This window comes from Sceloporus occidentalis, unplaced genomic scaffold (assembly GCF_023333645.1).
Source record: "Sceloporus occidentalis isolate IW3139 unplaced genomic scaffold, rSceOcc1.0.p SCAF_5, whole genome shotgun sequence".
In the NCBI taxonomy this organism is placed as follows: Eukaryota; Metazoa; Chordata; class Lepidosauria; order Squamata; family Phrynosomatidae; genus Sceloporus; species Sceloporus occidentalis.
The window spans coordinates 176,006,668-176,024,069 of NW_028316985.1; the positions used below are offsets into that span (position 1 = coordinate 176,006,668).

The window sequence follows — 17,402 nt, forward strand, 5'->3', positions numbered from 1 at the left end:
CTCAAATCACTATACTATGCAGGCTCTCATACATAAATATTCAGAGAGACAAAGACAGACACACACACCAATCTAGAATATACATCAGCCACATAAAGGGCAATATATATCAACTCTAAAAATGTTTTCCTGAAAATGTATTGTCCAGATGCAGGTATTAAGTATAGGCACCCATCCCCTTCTTAATTTTATATCAATCTTGGCAGGGATAAGGATATTAGCTGAAGATCTGCCATTCCCCTTGTGCTCACATTCCCTTGCATGACTGCATCTTCTAAATTTGGGATTGGGGTGAACGTTTGCCCAGCATACATCAGATTTTAAGACTATAAATCTTTTAAGAAATGCCTTGCTGGATTAGATCTAAGGGATAATGGTGCAGTCAGGGCATCTGTTATTAAGAGTTTTATGTCCTAACTAAATCTCTTCTTATGTTTGTTGGTGTGTGTCTTCAAGTTGTTTCTGACTTATGGCGAACCTGTCATGGGTTTTTCTGGGGCTGAGAGTGTGTGACTCGCCCTGTAAATGTATATTGCTTCCTTAATTTCAACATGTCCTAAGTCACCCTGATGAACATGGAACTTTTTGGTACAACATATATATGGCTCTACACTTCCAAATCCCATTGCCAAAAATCTGTATAGTTCTAGTCTATATATTTTGATCTGCCTTCAAAACCTTTAAGTGTGACTGTTATTTCTTATTTCCCACATTTTTTTAGGGTAGTGGTTATGTTTGGCAGATATATTGCCTTTTCATAAAGATGCTTTAAACATAGCTAATAATAACTATTGACAGACTATCCTTCAACCAAATGTCTAGTGCATTTAAAAGTAACTTTTTAAGGTCCAGAACACATGCAGAAATAATCCAGTTTGAGACCACTTTTTTAACTGCCCCGACTCAATGCTGTGGAATTCTGGATACTGTAGTTTTAGCTTTCTCTGTCGGAGAGCTCTAGTGCCACAACAAACTACATTTCCCGGGATTCCCTAGCACTGAGCCAGAGCTGTCAAAGTGGTCTCAAACGGGATTATTTCTGCAGTGTGTTTTGAACCCAAGGCTAGTGCCTTCTACAACGTGGCACTGATTTCCATGAGTTAAATATGTTTTTTTTTAATAAGTCCTTTCTGTGTGAAGAAATATTTCCCTTTTTAGGGATTGATGCATAGTTTTCGTGAGCCAGTGACTTCATTCTATTATTCATACTCTGAAACAGGTTTGAGCAAAACCAGCAAACGTGCTCTGTGACATCTTCACCCCACATTTAGTGTGGCAGGACAAGTTGTAGCACAAATTGAAGAAGGAAGGCTATAAACATTTAATCAGACACAGTAAGGGAATATTTTCACCTTTTACAGCATATATATCTTTTAAATGCTTTTGCTTTTAAATGTACTTCGACTGCATGGATCACGAAAAGCTATGGAATGCTCTCCAAGACATGGGAGTGCCACCATCTCAGAGTTTTCTGGGGCTAAGAGTGTGTGACATGCCCAAGGTCACCCAGTGGGTTTCCATTGCAGTGTGGGGACTTGGAACCTGACCTCCAGAGTCATAGTCCAGTGCTCAAACCACTACACCATGCAGGCTGTCATTGGCTGTATTCACACTGCAGAAATAATCCAGTTTGACACCACTTTAACTGCCATGGCTCAATGCTATGGAATTCTGGGAATTGTAGTTTGTTGACAATTGCCAGAATTCCAAATAATTGACTCAGTGTCAGACTGAATTATTTCTGCAGTTTGGATGCAGCCTTGAAAACACATGCATACACATAACAATGAAGACCAATTCAACCTGAGCACTATACATATATTTAGGCCACCTCTGTCCTCACTGAAGGTCAGGGGAGGATTTTAATTTTTTTTTTACAGTAACTTGAACACTATCTTATGGTGAATTTGTATCCTTAAACTGAATAGGACCTCTTCTAAATTCTAGGACAACAGGAATGATGCCAATATAGTGTATTTAATTTAGAACTGAGATATTATTAAAATGGAAACTATGCCAATAAAACCAATTTATTTGAAAGAGAGGAAGAAGCCGGCGAAGCAAATTAACATTATTGTCTCCCCTGTGACTGCTACACACTGTTATCAAATCTCTCTTAAAACTGTTTATGCTCAACACTCAAACCACTGGCATAATGGTTTGAGTGCTGGGGTCTGAATTTCCCGATTCAGCCATGGAAAGCAACTGGATGATCTTAGGCAAATGTCATCCAGTCTCAGAAGACGCTCTGAACAAATCTTGCCATGAAAACTCCAGAATAGGCTCACCTTAGGGTCCACACAAGAACCACAAACTGTTTTAATGGCTCATAGACCTGATTCAGGGATGCTTTGATTTGTTTATTCCTGCATGGCGGCTGGTTAGAGTTGATGACCCTTGAGGTCTCTTCCATCTCTATGATTCTATATAGCCATTTTAGTCTGGACCAGTGTGTAAAAGGGATCTTGTAGAATTGTGGTTCCCAACCTTTGTTCCTCCCTTTATTTTGGACCTCAGCTCCCAGAGGCCCCAGACAACGTGGCCAACAGTCTGGATTGATGGGAATTAAAGTCCAAATCATCTGGAGAACCAAAGGGCCACTGTTGTAGAACTTTTGAGACTAATTGAGAGAAAGAAGTTGGTAACGTGAGCTCTACTTAATTAGATCGGATGTAGTGGGTTGGCTTGTGCCAGCAGCCAGATGGGCTTTGGAGTTCTTGTTAGCATCATGACCAAACATTAATAGTGGCATGAAAGAGTTCGTTTGTATTAGTGCCCTTGTTGGATACTTTTTGCATTTGCTTTGCAGTTTGGGGCTGGGAAAAGATATGAATAAGCTGTAGGAGTTCATTTTTCTTTGTTCCTAATTTGCTTGCACTTACTTCTCATAGCTATGGGGGGAGATGTGTCACATTTACACACTTTATCTTATTTTTTGCACCATATAAACCCCCAATCTAAGTTCCCTATATATCTAGTAATGGATACTGAATTTAATCACTGGCAGATGGATATTCTGTGTTGAATTTGTTTGTGGTTCTGATTCTGTCATTATCTGTGAGGGATGCTGGACCCCATAAAAAGGGTCAGGAATGCTCCTCTGCTACATACTATCTCCTGCATTATTTAACAGTAGTAAAGTTTATAGCTCGCTCTTCAGCCACAACGGCTCTCAGAGCAGTTATATGCTATATGCTATAGATGCTATAAATGATGCTATAGCAGTAATGTGCACCAGTTTTCAGCACCAAAAGAACTCATGGGGAGGTTTTGAAAACAACCAGTCTGGAGGAGAAATAGGGTGAAGAAAATGATATTTTTTTGGGGGGGGGGACTCTTATTAGTCCCACATCCTTTCTTTGTTCAGAGGCTGCTCCCTCTTAATCTGAACAAGACAAGACATCTCATCATGTATATACAGTTGGCCCTCCACATTCACTGGAGTTAGGCATGCAGGATCTCTGTGAAAGTGGAAAACCACAAAACAAAACAAAATACATTATCAATCTCTGAGATAATACTTCTCTAGGAATCACTAATTCCTCCAGTGCAACTGAACTGGGGCAGTTAAAGCAGTTTCAAACTAGACAATTTCTGTGCTGTGTTTTGGACCCAGGTTAAACATTTTTGAACACCAGTGTCTGAAATGAAGTATACCATTTGTGTACAAAGTATTGATCTAACATGCTCTTGAATGCATGACAGATGTTCAACATTAGGATGCTTTTTTACAGTATAAAAAGATCTTGAAAAAGAACTAGGAAGAATGTAGGCAAGTGTATGCATGAATAAAAGGGGAAAATGCAAAACAATTCAAATCTGTTTTTGTATGACCTGTGGGTAAGAGAAACTGAACTCAGTGAAAAGGATTTATGTTCATTGTTTCAACTTTCACCCTTTTTAGAATGAGCTCAAGTTCAAATAATATCAACCTTCACCAAACAAGTTCCCTTCAAAGGTGCTGCATTGCCAGACAGCATGGCCAAAGCTGGAGCACATTGCTTTTCCCAAAAGTGCTGGCGGAGCATGGCTGGAACCCAGGCTGATGGCAGCCAGCGATTCAGCAGCGATTTAATATGCAATAATCCCCAACACCATCCCGCAAAAAGGCCAAGAGAAGCCAAGGCGCCAGGTCACACACAAGGGTGGCCAGGAACCCTAACATGATGTTCCACATACACACATGCAACATACACACAGTCCTTTTGTGTTTATTCATGCTGGGAAAAACAACAACAACACTGCATTCATATTGGGATAACTTCTCTCTCATTTTTATTCATTTCTGAGGAAATGAGCCCATGCCAGACATGGACTCTGATGACACAAATTATTTCCCTGCCACAAATTAAACTCAGTTGAATACTGTGTCCAGTTTAGGGCACCACAGTTCAAAAATGATATTGACCAGCTGGAGATTGACCAAAATGGTGAAGGGTCTGGAAACCATGCCTTATGAGGAAAGAATCAGGGAGCTGGGTATGCTTAGCCTGGAGAAGAGACGGTTAAGAGGTGATATGATAGCCCTCTTTAAGTATTTGAGGAATGTCATATTGAGAATGGAGGAAACTTGTTTCCTGCTGCTCCAGAGAACAGGACCCGGAGCAATGGATGCAAGCTACAGGGAAAGAGATTCCACTTCAATATTAGGAGGAACTTGCTGACAGTAAAGGCTGTTCGACAGTGAAACACACTCCCTTGGAGGGCAGTGGAGTCTCCTTCCTTGCAGGTCTTTAAACAGAGGCTGTGTGGCCATCTTTTGGGGGTTTGATTGTGACTTCCTGCATGGCAGGGAGTTGGACTGGATGGCCCTTGTAGTCTCTTCCAACTCTATGATGCTATGAATTACCACAGAGATCAATATAATGTATTTCGGGGTACATTTCCAAAGAGGCAGCATTGTGTAGTGGTTTGAGTGTTGGACTCAGGATTCCCATCTCGGCCATGAAACCCACTGGGTGACCTTGGGCAAGTCACACTCTCTCAGCCTCACTCGAAGGCCATGACAAACGTCCTCTGAGTGAATTTTGGCATGAAAAATTCCAGCAAAGCTTTTTTAAAAATCATGCAGGGCTGGTTTTATCAGGGGGCGTGGGGTGGGGGCGGGTTTGGGTTATTTTAACATTGTATATTTTAAGTTTAGTATGTTTCAAATGGGTTATTATTTTAATTGTGCAGTTTTAAGATGTGTTTATATATATGTTGTAAGCCGCCTTGGCTCCCAATTTGGAAGAAAGGCAGGATCATAAATAAACAAACAAATAAAATAAACCCCCACAATAGGGTGGCCATATGTCAGGAAAGACTTGGAAACAGACAACAACATGCTTAGCATCGAAGGGGACTTAGCAGGAAACGACTCCCGTTAAATCTAGTCGGTTATATTGCCGACTAAGCGCCTTCTTGGGAGCCAGAAAAGCCCTTTTTGGGGTCAGCAGCCGCCTCCCTCAGAGGAGGAGAAGCCGCCGCCATTACGCTTCTGAGGGCGCCCTCGGTTACCTCAGAAATCCCCCCACCCTTCACCCAGTCCCAGCGAGAATGAGACTGCGCATGCGCAAGGGGCCTGCGCTGATTGGACGGGAGCCCTCCTATATAAACCCGGCGCAGGCTCTGCCCGGATCTCTTGTCACGGCCGCCATTTTAAGTGCTTGGCTCGAGCCGCCTGCTTGTCCTTTTTCTTATCCCCGGTGTGTGTCTGCCTGCGTTCGCGATGGAGGACAATACCGACTACGGGAGCAGCAATAACAACAACGGCAACGGAGGAGGAGGAGGCGGCTCCGGAGGCGGCCAGGAGGACTTTGCCGAAGGCTCGAAAATAAACGCCAGCAAGAACCAGCAGGATGACGGGTATGAGGAGGAGGAGGAGGGGGGGTAGGCGAGTGGAGGGAACAGCCTGGCTGAAGGGAGTTAAGGGGAGGGAGTCTGGCCGCCATTTTGTCCTGCGAGGAAAGTGAAAAGGGGCGGGGCATGTGAGTCGCCACGTGACTCGGCTGCCTCTGATTGCGCCTCGGTTCCCTTTGTGTCTCCCTTTGGTCTTAACTTCCAAGTGGGCGGAGCCAGCGAGGGTGCCCGTCAAAGCGCCATGACGTAACCGGCAGCCTATAGGAGTTTAGTGGGCGGAGCTTGGATGCCGGAGGGAGGGGTTCGATTCGGAGAGCGCTGGATATATATGGGGAAATGTGGGCGGGGCGAAAGCGGAGGAGGGCGGGGTTTCTCAGCCTCATTTAAAGATTATAGAGTCAGTACATAGAGAGAGATCTTATAGCACCTTTGAGGCTCAATGAAAGAAAGAAATTGGCAGCATGAGCTTTCCTAGGCTTCAGTCTACTTCCTCAGATGCATAAATGTGCATTTGTATACAGTAACATGTATATTTAAATACACACATATACTGCATCTGAGGAAGTAGACTGAAGCCTACGAAAGCTCATGCTCCCAGTTTCAGATGCATAAATGTGTGTGTAGCACGTGCTTAAATACATATACACATGCACACATAAATGCATCTGAGGAAGTCGACTGAAGTCTATGAAAACTCATGCTCCCAGTTTCTTTCAGTGAGTCTCAAAGGTGCTACAAGATCTCTCTCAGCCTCATTTGTTGTTATGCTTTCCATAAGTCAGGAACAACTTCAAGGCACACAACAACAACATGGCTGCCTCCCTGCGAGGTGGTACATCCATAAAGATGATAGGCTTGGCCTGCCCATCGTGCCAGATGGAAACCAAGCATTAACTTCTGACACAGGAAGTCAAAATGGTTGATGACTTACCATACATAGGATCAAACATTGATCAGAATGGAGACTGCAACCAAAAAGTCAGAAGAAGCCTAGGGATGGGAAGGGCAGCCATGATAGAGCTAGAAAAGAGCCTAAACAAGAGTAAAGATACACAACCGAGCACTAAAGTTAGAATTGTTAAGAAAGCAGATAAGAAGAAAATCCATTCCTTTGAGATGTGGACAGCCAAAAGGACAAAGAAATGGGTCCTTGAGTAGATCAAGCCTGAAAAGTCTGTGGATGCTCTCATTTAAGTACTAACCCGGGCTGACCCTGCTTGGCTTCCAAGAACGGATGGGATTTGGTGCCTTTAGGCTATTTAGGCCCATGATTATTGATCCTTAAAGACCTCTGAAGGAGGGCAAGAGTGCCACTGAGGAAGTTTGGGTTCAAGAGTTCAGGTAGGTGATGATGGTTGGCCAGTTGTGTGTCCCTTCAGGCTAATCTGTCTGGCTACTAAGGCTTGCAATAAGAAGTGAGATGAAACTACATTGAACTTTGAAAGTATCGCTTCCTGTTTTCCTATTCTGCAAATAAAGTGAAGGAATGCTGTCTTTTCTTTGCCTGTAGTTTTGCTCCTTGAGATGTCTTTCTTTTCTCACCCGCTTGGAAGAGCTGCTAGTATGGCACACCAGTGAAAAGTTGGTGGCTTACCAGTAGTTAAAATAAGAAACAGTCATCTTGTTTCAGAATGTTACAGGTTTAGTTAACCAGTAACCTATAGTCCTAGGCCACCTTTCCCTGAACAGATCTACCATTACAATAGTTATCAAAGAAGTCGTTATGTTAATTTTGTGGCATAAAAGGAAGGCAGAGGAAGAAGGAGGAATGTAGCAGCACCTTTAATGCTTGATAGTTTTTATTTTAGCACGTGCTTTCCTGGATATAAACCCATAAAAGCTCATGATAAAATTTTAAAAACCAGTTCATCTGAAATGTGCATTTCTTTCCCCTCCTTTGCACATCGCACCATTGTCATTTTAATTACAGTACTGGATATTTATTGTAGGCTGGATGAATAATTCATGAGGTTCCAAGTTGATTTGGTCCTTTATCTCTATATAGTGTCTAAATCTCCTGGAAACTGGAAATCTCTGGTTTCATATCCATGAACTTGATGGTTGTTTAAGGCATTTTTTTAGCTTTTTACCTGGTATGTGGAAATAAGACTGGCCTATCTTTCATAGTTGCCAGGAATTGTATAAGGATGCAGGTGGAGTATTTTGAGGACAAATGTAATACTTCCTGGCAGTAGTTTAGTTGTCTTGGAGTCGATCCATAGGGAGAGGCGAGATATAAATAAATGATTATTATTATTATTATTATTATTATTATGTGTTTACAAGGTTTTAAGAGATTTTAGCAGTTGTGAGGTGTGTGAAGTGGCTTCTTGTTTCAAGAATATTCAAAGCTGTTATAAAATGTATGTTTCTCCAGAGGAAGTGTGTTCAAGCAAGGCCATTCATTCTCTTTTTCCCAGATTAGATCTTTAATGCTTGAGAGGATATGAGCTGAACTACCTTAAATAAGAATAGCCTGCAGTTGCTTGATAGTAATATTTCATTCATGTTTACTTTAAAAAAAGGCCCACCGAAATCAACTGATCTTCCTAATAAATATGCTTAGTATTTCAAGTGTATGTGGCTCAGAGTGTAATGTCAGCATTGCCCTGTGTCATAATAGCAGAACTGGCAAAAAGAACTTGTTATCTAGAAAAATATCCCTTATTTTGGCAATAACATAAAACATATCTTTATTGTAAACTTGTTTATGTCCAGGCTCATGTTAACAAGCATTTTGTTAGCATTGGGTTTGTCTTTTGAATCTGGTAGTGCCCCTCCCTCAATTTAGGAGCTTGATAATCACCTTGCAGACATGGATTCAGTGATATTCATGAGAATGTTGCTGAAAGTAAATATATATCTACACAACAGTTGGGAGCGTGTTAAAGGAAGCAAAGCAGTATCTTTAATATTAATGCTTCTGTGTGTGTTTGCCTGCAAGCTGCCTGTCAACCTGTGGTGACCCCCATTAATTTGATAGGGTTTTCTTAGACAAAGGATACTCAGAGGTGTTTTCCTGGTTGCTTCCTCTGAAATAGTGCCTATAGTACCTGCTATTAAGTGGCACTGCCCAATCCAGATACTTAACCAGAGCTGACTCTGCTTAACATTTGCCTTCTTTTAAACCCCTTACTTACATCTTGATTAAAACATCAGTAGAATTAAGAGACATTCACAGGTAATAAAAATGCATTTTTTTCCTTTTACTGTTTGTGGCTGTAACCACAAATATGATAAGTTCTGCTTTTCTTGTTTCTGTTGAACATAATGTGAATAGTGGCATTCCATCTTAATAGTTTTGAGTTGTTGTAATTGCCTTATGAGTACAGGAAACATCAGTCTCTACATTGTATAAGTAATGCTTTGAAAAGGTGTAATTCAACTATATACTTGTTTTTCTTCTGCAGCAAAATGTTCATTGGAGGCCTGAGCTGGGATACAAGCAAAAAGGATTTGACAGAATATTTGTCTCGTTTTGGAGAGGTGGTGGATTGCACAATTAAAACTGATCCTGTCACGGGGAGATCAAGAGGTTTTGGGTTTGTGCTTTTCAAAGATGCTGCCAGTGTTGAAAAGGTATGTATCCATAGTGTCCATAGTCATAAAGAACAGCTCCAAATTTTTATGTGGATTTCTTTTCCATTGGTGCTGAATTTGCATTCGATGTCTTCTTAGGTCTTGGAATTGAAAGAACACAAATTGGATGGCAAACTAATAGATCCCAAAAGGGCGAAAGCTCTGAAGGGAAAGGAACCACCCAAAAAAGTGTTTGTAGGTGGATTGAGTCCAGACACATCTGAAGAGCAAATAAAAGAATATTTTGGTGGTTTTGGAGAGGTATAATTATTTATTTAATAGTTTCCTTGGTGTAGCATCATTTGTAGGGTTTACAGATCAGAGACGCTTTCTAATATAGTGGGTTATAAAAATACAGCTTGCTCACTTAAAACTGATATGGCTGCTTGGAATTAATCTTGCTGGTCTTGACTTCTCAATGCAGTAGATTTGTATATTTTCTAAAACAGAATAAGGAATTGTAGTAGCAGTGAAACAAAGGAAAAATAGGCATAAGTGGGACCAATATAAGGGTTGCACTGAGTGAATGAGTAAATGATATTTTAATTCTGCTTCATTCAGTTAACATTTTTACATTCATTTAACTTTTTTTCCAAGTTGTGTAGAAATATTAATTAATGGTGGTCACCATTATTGTGCAAATTCTTAGCCAATGAGTGTATAGTCTAGATTGCATTCATTGCTATCTAGGAAGGGACAGATGAACAAAGAAAGAAGCAAACAAAAGGAAACAAAGGCAAGGGTGATGGGGCGGTATATATTAAAAGTTTACTTTGGTTGATGATTAATGGGTTAAATATGTTGGAAATGGGTTAATTGTGGGTGGAGGAGGTTGTACACACAGGCAGAATTTTAGGTAAAAATGGTATTGTGAAGTGGCATGGGTGTAGATGGATAAAATTATAGATGTGCTTCATTGGGAAAGAAGAACAGAAAAAGTGATGGCCAGAGACCAGAAATTGGTGTTGAATCAGCATATTCTTCCAATTTTTAAATGTGAATTTCAGATTGAAAATATTGAGCTTCCCATGGACACAAAGACAAATGAAAGGAGGGGTTTCTGTTTCATCACATATTCTGATGAAGAACCAGTGAAGAAATTGTTGGAAAGCAGATACCATCAAATTGGTTCTGGCAAGGTATTGCTGTTTGATTTTAGGTGTTTTTGACATTATCTTGACCTTTCATATGAAAGTAGTGATACTGGTAATTAAGAACTGAAATTTTTCATATACTTTATATTCAGGTTCAGTGCTGTGTTTTCTTCTAGTGTGAGATCAAAGTAGCGCAGCCCAAAGATGTATATAGGCAGCAACAGCAGCAACAGAAGGGAGGTAGAGGTGCTTCATCTGGTGGACGCGGTGGTTCCAGGGGACGTGGCAGAGGTAAGTGAGTGAAACTGGAAACCTACCTCTTGACTTCTGTGATGTATGACTATAAACAAATTGAAGTAGGGAAGCTGCAACTTGAATGAGGTATTCTTGAGTTAGAATCATAGAATCGTAGAGTTGGAAGAGATCACAAGGGCCATCCAGTCCAACCCCATTCTGCCATGCAGAAAATCCAAATCAAAGCATCCCCGACAGATGGCCATCCAGCCTCTGTTTGAAGACCTCTAAGGAAGGAGACTCCACTACACTCCGAGGAAGTTTTGTTCCACTGTTGAACAGCCCTCACTGTCAGGAAGTTCCTCCTAATGTTGAGGTGGAATCTCTTTTCCTGGAGCTTGCATCCATTGTTCCGAGTCCTGTTCTCTGGAGCTGTAGAAAACAAGCTTGCTCCCTCCTCAATATGGCATCCCTTCAAGTATTTAAACAGGGCTATCATATCACCTCTTAATCTTTTCTTCTCCAGGCTAAACATCCACAGCTCCCTAAGTCGTTCCTCATAGGACATGGTTTCCAGACCCTTCACCATTTTAGTCGCCCTCCTTTGGACACGCTCCAGTTTCTCAATGTCCTTTTTGAATTGTGGTGCCCAGAACTGGACACAATATTCCAGGTGGGGCCTGACCAGAGCAGAATATAGTGGCACTATTATTTCCCTTGATCTAGACACTATACTTCTATTGATGCAGCCTAAAATCGCGTTGGCCTTGTTAGCTGCCGCATCACACTGTTGCCTCATGTTCAACTTGTGGTCTACGTGGACTCCTAGATCCCTTTCACATGTTGTCTCCTTAAGCCAGGTGTCCCCCATCCTATATCTCTGCATTTCATTTATCTGCCCTAAGTGCAGTACCTTACATTTCTCTGTGTTGAATTTCATTTTGTTAGCTTTGGCTCAGCTTTCTAGTCTATTCAGGTCATTTTGAATTTTGATCCTGTTCTCTGGAGTATTAGCTATTCTTCCTAATTTGGTGTCATCTGCAAATTTGATGAGTATGCCCCCAATTCTGTCCTCCAAGTTATTGATAAAGATTTTGAATAATACTGGCCCCAGGACAGAGCCCCACTGGACACCCCACTGGTCACTTCTCTCCAGGATGAAAAGGAGCCATTGTTCAACACCCTTTGGGTTTGGCCAGTCAACTAATTACAAATCCATGTAAGTTACCTTGTCTAGCCCACATTTTACAAGCTTGTTTCCAAGAATGTCACGGGGACCCTTGTCGAAGGCCTTACTGAAATCAAGATATACTATATCCACAGCGTTTCCTTCATCTACCAAGCTGGTAATTTTATCAAAGGAAGAGATCAGATTTGTCTGGCATGACTTCTTTCTCTGAAACCCATGTTGACTTTTTGTGGTTATGGAATTGCCATCTTGACGTTCACAGACTCTCTGTTTAATGATCTGCTCTAGAATCTTTCCTGTTATTGATGTCAGACTGATGATGGGTATCAGTGCTAAGGAGATGACAGGCCATGATATTGGGCTATGTATTGTTTTTTTCAGAATACCAGATATAACATTATGTAGGTTTAGCAATCTGCAGTAGCCAAATGAGAACCAAACAGGAAAATTCAGTCGTAAAGCAAAGATCTTTTTTCAAGATACAGCAATTTCTGATTGTCTGTGTTTGCTTCATTTCAGGTCAAGGCCAAAGTTGGAACCAAGGGTATAATAATTATTATGATCAAGGTTATGGAAGTTACAACAGTCCTTACAGCGATCAAAGCTACAGCAGCTATGGTGGATATGATTATTCTGGGTACAATTACCCAAGTTATGGCTATGGCCAGGGATATGCTGACTACAGTGGTAAGAATGTTTTGACTAAAGACTTGACAAACTGTTTTGCCATTATACTTACTCCCTAGAGAGCACTGGGACCAGCTTGTGGGTGGATGGGTGCTGGTGGTTTTTCTTAACCTGAAATTAAGATTCTCTACCTTTCCTGGAAATGATAGTGGGTAGTGTAAGAGTTTTTGTATGCCAATACATAGTCCTTTATGTGTTTAAATAAAAGGGATGCAGCTATAACTTTAAGTCAGCATTTTCCTATGGTAAGGCTGCAAATTTTGTCTGTTAACAGGACAGCAAAGCACATATGGAAAGGCATCCCGAGGTGGCGGTAATCACCAAAATAACTACCAGCCATATTAAAGAAATAACATGGAGATAAAACAGGTGTGTATTAAGTGAAAACGTCATCTGTCATATCTAATCTAATTTAAAGATCAATAGACAAATGTATAAAAACCACTTCCTTGTATAGTCTGATTTTTTAAAAAGTTTAAATGTGCCTTTAAAATGTGTGTTAAAAATTCTTTGCTTTAAGTGTCTATAGATCTTTAACTCTGTAAAAGGTGGTTCGTCGTCCTTAATACTTCAGAGAAACATAAGAGTTTTTCTGCTTACATTGTGTGCCAGGTGGTGTAGAGGAATAATTAAACTTAATAGAAGTATTAACCAACAGGTAAAGTACTGAAATGGGTACAACTTAAGCAAAACAAGATTGTTGTCTTCTAACTCTGACATTATACCTTGTTTGTACCCGCCAGCGGGAACTTCATTGCAGGCCGTGTGTCACCCTGACCACGTCTATCTCTGGGGGTCGCACGTTGCAGGCAGAGCGCAAGGCATACACCAGAAAACGCTGTCCTGTGGTATGGTCTCTTCCAACTTCATGTACCAGCGTAAAGATTAAAGTGGAAAACTTCAGACTTTGGCTTCTTTTTAAAAATCTTCTTTGAAGATTTAAGTGTCTTTAACTTAAAATGATTTTTTACAGGAGTTAAAGTGCATAAATGCCTTTACAGCTTAATCATTTTTGGTCTTCTGTTTAGTGTTGTATATCAATTGTGGAACCTCATTTTAAGTGTTCGTTCTTTAAGATTTAATGCTTGCTTTTTTCTTTTATAGCTATTAGTGAAATCTACAAACCAAAACGAACTTTTAAATCTGGAAACATTAAAGATCATATGCAAATAGCAGTTTTAATCACCTGCCTAACAATAATTTTTCTTGGTTATTGCAATTTCTCTCTTTCCCACTAGCAGTTGTAGCCATGAAAGGCTCTTCCACAGCTTGGTTTCTAGTAAACCAAGAGCTTCTCTGCTGAGTTTCTACAGTTCTTTGTCATAGCTCCATCGTTTGAGCTGAACTGGTTTATCTGGGCACATAAAGTAATTGGGTCATCAAAAATATTTCATGTTGACACATATGCATATGATCTTTAACAGTGAAACGAGGAATAAATAGAGGACTTAAAGCAGTTCATGAAAATGGACCTTTTAAAAATGCTTGTATATGTTGCATAGGTCTCATAATGGTTTTGTCTTGGTTTTTAGGTAGAGACGCTACAGCAAAGCCATCTTGCAGAGCATCAAGTGACTGGAGGGTGGTCTTCATGACATGAGATTATTTTGTAAAAGACTTTTAGTGTAAGACACAAGAGTGTCCAACTGTACATAGTGGCCGGCTAGTTTTCTTTATGGTTTTTACTTTTTTGTCCTTTTGTCATCTGTGTTACGATGCCAGTGTGGTTTTTGTGTTTATACAATTTTTATTTGTATAATTTTCTTGTTGAATGACTCAAATAAAACCTTACCTTCTGTGATTGTTGCATTCTGAATTTTGGAAACACTGACTTTTGGGAATACTGTGTCACGACTGTGAAGGGTTTTTTAAATAGGTCTGTGTGCCAGAGCAAATTTGCACCAAGCTTATGCCTCACCATGAACTAGAAAAATAGAGTACACAGATTAGGTATACATCTTGGCTTCATGGTTTTAAAATGCCATGTCTTAGGCTGCATTACAACACGATTAGGTTAAACAGCTTCGGGCTAACCTCACAAAGAGATTTAGTTAGATCCTGGGCGGTGTGATAAAGGCTGCTTGAATGTTGGAACATAGCTTTAGGTATGTTCCATTATTAAAAATGATTGGTTGGAGAGATCCTAGTTCTGTAGTAAAGAAAGTCAGCTGTTGGGGGGAGGTGTCATGTTGCCTTCTCTCCCAAGAAATCTTGAAGGGCCCCAGGAGGTAACAGAGCAATTTCACAAAGGTTATGATGTTCTTAACTTTTCAACAAAATGGCACAGCATTCACCTCTAGGTTATTCCCTGTTGAATAAAAAATCCTCTTAGGCTAGAAATTGTCCTCCATCTTCATGAGGCAGTGAGGCACATCTTGTACTTTAAAAAATGTTCAAAGAAATTATCAAAGCATTTTGGGGAGACCTAAGAGCCACAGAAGTGTTGGGGGGGAGCTGCTACACCTTTTCTACTCATGTTCTAGAGTGCAGCTGAGGGCATGTAAGCGTGAACGCATGGACTTTGAAAGCTGTTCTGGACAGCAGGATGTGCCAATTAAGACAACTGGAATAAATGTTTGAATTTAAAAGCTGCTCACAAAAACAGCATGTAAGGGAGAAGGCTCTAGCTTGCCTTCTCTCAGAAATGAGTCTCTTGAATGCCTGGACCAGAATAATGCTTGTGTATAATGTTTAACTGAATGTGATCTACCAGTATTTTAAATTATATTAAACTACTGGCTGTATGAAGTTGCTTAGTAAAAGAAAAGGTCTTGCTAGTAAAAAAAATAACTCTCACCATCTGGTTGTGTGTCTTTAAGTTGTGGTTTTATGGAAGCAATAGCAGGGAGGGGCCTTGTTGTATTCCTAAGAAGTTCATTGAGAAATGCCTGATAAAACAGTAGAATGTACGCAACAAGAATCTCCAAACAAGTAAAAGTTAACTCAAATTATTGTTGCACAGTTGGTCTCCTGTGTGAGAGGACAATAGAGCTGGCCATACAATAAACCAGCCTGCATGCGTGCCTTTCTGATGAATTTATTTTATATGCCACTTTTCTATCACAGTGGGACCCAGGTGGCTCATAAAAGGAAATCAATAAAAATCTACCAATGCAAATTCAAACAATCATAACTAAAACAATATAAAAATATTTAAAAACAAAAAATAAAGGACTCAAGGTGAGAAAAAGCCTCCCTAGTGCAGATAATAAGCTGTATAGAGCTTTATAGGTCATGACAAGCACTTCGAATTGTGCCCAGAAATGAATGAATAGCCAGTGAAGCTGCTTCAACAGGTAGCTCTGTGTTCCCGATAACTTGATATTTAGTCTGACGGCCTCAAGTGATTCTGATAATTAGCCATGGTGGTTAGGACTGAAAAAAGTGGATGTTCAAAAGAATAGTAATGAACATCAGGACTACTAAATGGAATCCATAAAATGGTCTGATTAGGCAAAGCCAAGAATAGTGTCCTCCCCATTTTCCAGCAATACTTACATTTCACAAGTTACAGAGGAACTATAAAGATCGGAAGAATGTTGTAAAGGGATGTTCTGTTTACTATAAAAGCACAGAGGTTCTTTGTTTTGGCAAAATTAATTAGGGCTGTTGTATAATTTGTTTTTTTGAGTTGGCATGTTGACACAGGAGTGCAATATTCAAAATGGCTTTTAACTACTGTACCGCTTAATTCAAAGCTTGAAGCAATAAATTAAAACGCCCAGAAACAGTCACTCTTTTAAAAGCTGGATTTGTGCAGGATCAGAATGAAAACTTGTGACCCTCCAGAAAACATTAGTTGGCAATTTCCATGTCTTTGCTGGTATTGACTAGAGCAGATGGAAATTGTAGTCCAAATTATCTGGCTGTCCTTATATTTGTCGACCATTTGTTTGACCTGCTTTCATTGAGAACAAGATGGGTTCCCCTATTTCTCTGTTTCACCTTCCAGAAAGCATTCACAAATAATGTCAGCGGAAAGGAAGAAGAAAACAGCAATATTTATGCAGCTGTAGCAATCCTATGCACTGTCATTGTTTTGTTTTAATGTAGTCTGCATTATCTACCTTCTAAGAAATTGTGGGTTGCATGGGGATTAGTGTGAAGAAACGGGTGCCATTTGGCATGGGGCTACTTCTGAGGTTCACCAGTGATTACAGATAATTGCATGTTAATGCCAAAATGTGCCTCGTTTTTCACAGAATTTCCTATAGTGTTCAAGATCAATATATCGTTACTTGAAATAAAAAAATTACTGAAATTGGATTTCTGTTGTTTCCCAGCACTGAATAATCATCTCAAACTGAACCATTTTAAAACAGATATCCTATGCTGTTGTCATTTTGTAAGTGAGTGGGGATAAAGTGCTTTATTGCAATTGGAGAAGTATTAAGAACAACAGGAAAGAAATTAGCAGTTGTACTAGACATCCTTTGGATCCCGATCCCATCTCCAGGCCGTTTCCTTGATGGCTTTGCTTACAAAGTTGGTGCTCTCTGTACTAGCCTTCCATAAATTCTCAAGAGAGTTGCTGCGGAGCCCATTGTGAACTATCTTCTCTCTGTCATGGAGTTATACCAAGTGCAATAAGTGTTTGTGATGTAGAGAATGTTGTATCATTTATTTGTATTAAAATGTATGTCCTTTTTTCACTAAATTAAGGGCAGTTCAAAGCAGTTTGCAAAATCTGAAGATCTATCTAATAACAAGCCGGCAACAATAAAAAAGTCCTTGTGTAATTCCTCATTTTGACAGGACAATCAAGCCGTAAGCCGCTG

At 40.2% G+C, this 17,402-nt stretch overlaps 1 protein-coding gene across 3 annotated transcripts; it reads left to right on the forward strand.

Moving 5' to 3' along the window:
- Positions 1-5,619: 5,619 nt before the first annotated feature.
- HNRNPDL (heterogeneous nuclear ribonucleoprotein D like) lies at positions 5,620-14,425 on the forward strand. Of its 3 annotated transcripts, XR_016281358.1 has the most exons (9): positions 5,620-5,847; positions 9,252-9,420; positions 9,520-9,681; positions 10,428-10,559; positions 10,691-10,805; positions 12,457-12,624; positions 12,899-12,993; positions 13,368-13,472; positions 14,157-14,425. XR_016281358.1 is itself a non-coding variant. In XM_089526238.1 (8 exons), the coding sequence occupies exons 1-7, from the start codon at positions 5,711-5,713 to the stop codon at positions 12,967-12,969; spliced, it is 954 nt and encodes a 317-aa protein (XP_089382364.1). In that variant the 5' UTR covers positions 5,620-5,710; the 3' UTR covers positions 12,970-12,993; positions 14,157-14,425. The 3 variants fall into 3 exon arrangements, 2 of the variants coding, with proteins under 2 accessions (XP_089382364.1, XP_089382365.1); XM_089526238.1 differs by lacking the exon at positions 13,368-13,472; XM_089526239.1 differs by lacking the exons at positions 9,520-9,681; positions 13,368-13,472.
- Positions 14,426-17,402: the final 2,977 nt, after the last annotated feature.